The sequence below is a fragment of the Macadamia integrifolia genome, chromosome 2, assembly GCF_013358625.1.
Source record: "Macadamia integrifolia cultivar HAES 741 chromosome 2, SCU_Mint_v3, whole genome shotgun sequence".
In the NCBI taxonomy this organism is placed as follows: domain Eukaryota; kingdom Viridiplantae; phylum Streptophyta; class Magnoliopsida; order Proteales; family Proteaceae; genus Macadamia; species Macadamia integrifolia.
In genome coordinates, this window is record NC_056558.1 from 34,677,716 (window position 1) to 34,680,150 (window position 2,435).

The 2,435-nt window shown below is 42.3% G+C and overlaps 1 protein-coding gene across 1 annotated transcript; it reads left to right on the plus strand.

Annotated features, from left to right (window-relative positions):
- Nucleotides 1-1,337: 1,337 nt before the first annotated feature.
- On the plus strand, nucleotides 1,338-2,224 carry LOC122060136 (lachrymatory-factor synthase-like). The gene has a single exon (XM_042623318.1). It carries the CDS (start codon nucleotides 1,463-1,465, stop codon nucleotides 2,027-2,029), a length of 567 nt encoding a protein of 188 aa, XP_042479252.1. The 5' UTR covers nucleotides 1,338-1,462; the 3' UTR covers nucleotides 2,030-2,224.
- The last annotated feature ends 211 nt before the right edge of the window (nucleotides 2,225-2,435 follow it).

Below are 2,435 nucleotides of genomic sequence, written 5' to 3' on the forward strand. Positions count from 1 at the left end.
TTTCTTCATAAAAAAGAGGCGAGAGGAAGGGGGCATCTAATGCTATTCTCCATTGCTAGTGAAGATGCTCTCTTCTTAGCTAGACTCATGCATCTTGCTGAACCACGTATGTCTGTAAGTTATGATTCTCTACATACAAACTAAACTTATTAAAAGATTTCTAGCTAGTACCATCGGTTTAAGGCAAGCGTTGCAATGGTTTGGTGGCCCCAATTATTCCTCTCACCCATGCCGCCTCAAGACACATAATCAGATTAGATTATGTCAGAATCAATTCAGAATCGAATGAAATACAAAAGAGAATCGAGAAAAAGAAACCTACATGGAGTTTCGGTGAAAGTCAAATGCTTTTCATTCAATCCTGGTATAACCCGGTCCACATGGTTGTAAGGTCAGTTTGAGTCCGTGGGATTACTCATGCCGAAGGCCTGGATACCTGTCATTAGCCAAAAAAATATATATATATATATATTGATTCCTAGACATAAGTGTGGATGTACACAATGTGTGTATATTGAACTAGATCACATGGAGTCTTGAATGGAGTATAGTTTGTTATTTTGGGGATAATATTCTCATTAGTAGATTGCAATTGGAATTTAGACATGAGAGATCCTTATTTGTAAATTTTGTATCATGGGTTTTAGTGTACCAATGGTTGATGTCTCCTTGATTATTTATCAATTAGCTAAATTCATGGTGTTTAACCGAGTGGTGACAATAGTTATTCCCATGACTGAAAGTAGTGAAGAGCACTATACACCCTGTGTGAGTGGCCCCATGGAGATAAGATGAATCGAACTCAAAACCACATGCTTCCTTAGGCAAATGTCCCTTGCCAACTCAGCTACCCCTTGAGGTTTATGCTTGGAGTTCTGCTATTGTAAAGTGACATAACTGTAATAAATCTATTTCTTTGGGCTTAAGTATTATAAACCCTATCACCTGTGGATTACCCAATGGGATCTCATCTCTTGATTTGTTAAAGACAAAGACCTTGAGAGAGACAACAATTAATTAAGTTTCTTTCCTTTAAATCAATTAAAGATCGGGCTTCTCTCCAACGATTACAGATTCTGACGTCCTTTTAACGATCATCCAAGGGTTGGGAAAGCTTGATCACATATATCAACACCTGCTAACATCTAAGGATATGTGTCCAAACCTTCACAACCCGTAGATGGGTCATTGAAGGATCATTGATATTGAAGAGGATCCCAATCCTCCCCGCTCTCCTCCTCCTCCTCCCAAAAAAAAAAAATATATTTAAGTGGATCTTGTTCTTCTAAGTTCAATCTGCTTCGGTGGGAATCTCTCTCTCTCTCTCTCTCTCTCGCTCAATCACATACAGCAATGGTCCCCACCGAAACCTTTTAGTGGATCTTGTGTTTTTAAGTTCTATCCGGTTAGGAATGGTTCATATCCTCTCTCTCTCTCTCTCTCTCTCCACACACACACACATATGGCGATGGCAACAGAGGAATCATCAAAATCGCAAGAGTCGAAATGGGAAGGCAAGCTTTGCGCAGAGCTAGAAGGTATAAGCGCAGAGCATGTGTGGCCTCTGCTAGCGGACTTCTTCAACCTCCACAACTGGATGCCTGGCATCGACACTTGTCAGCCGTTAGAGGGCGTCTCTGGACAGCCCGGCTGCATCCGCTACTGCGCCAAAACAACCACATCGCCCCCTGCGTCGTCTTCGGAGTCACCGGCCAAAGAGGAGATTACCGCCACAACCATGTGGGCCAACGAGAGACTCGTGGCCATCGACCCTGTGGAACGTTCCCTGAGCTACGTGGTCACTGAAAACAATATGGGGATCAAGTCTTACATGGCTACCATGAAGGTACTTCAATTCTCAAAGGTGGCGGCGGCGGCGAATTCTGAAGGGTGTCAGATCGAGTGGACATTCGTGGCTGATCCTGTTGAAGGCTGGACTTTCGAGGGCTTGCTTTCCTTTTTCGAATCCTGCCTTCAAGGCATGGCGCAGAAAATGGAAGATGTTCTCTGCCCCTCAACTAAAGCTTGATTTTATGCGATGTTCTTAAAGTCTGGGATCTCAGATGCCCTAAGACTGCTAAATTGTTAGTTGCAGTGAAACTTGTGGTGGGGATGTGGTGGGGATGTAGTGGAGACTTGGGGCAATTTTTTTGTGTGTGTCTAGATGTAACCGACCCGGTTACAAAAGCCTTACCTAAATTACTATGTCCCTATTATTTTGTCATTTTGTGATTGCTTTTAAGGTAAAGAAAGTAAATTCAACCTCAACTTTATGAATTATTACTTTGATTTAAATGGCAAAACAAGGGGTATTTTGAAGAATGAATACATTATTCCCAAACAACCCGAACAACCCCTCGCCCCAATTGATCGTCTTCCTTCTCGCAAGTCTTTCTATTACCTTTGCTAGTTTTTATGGCATAAAGTTCGGCGAG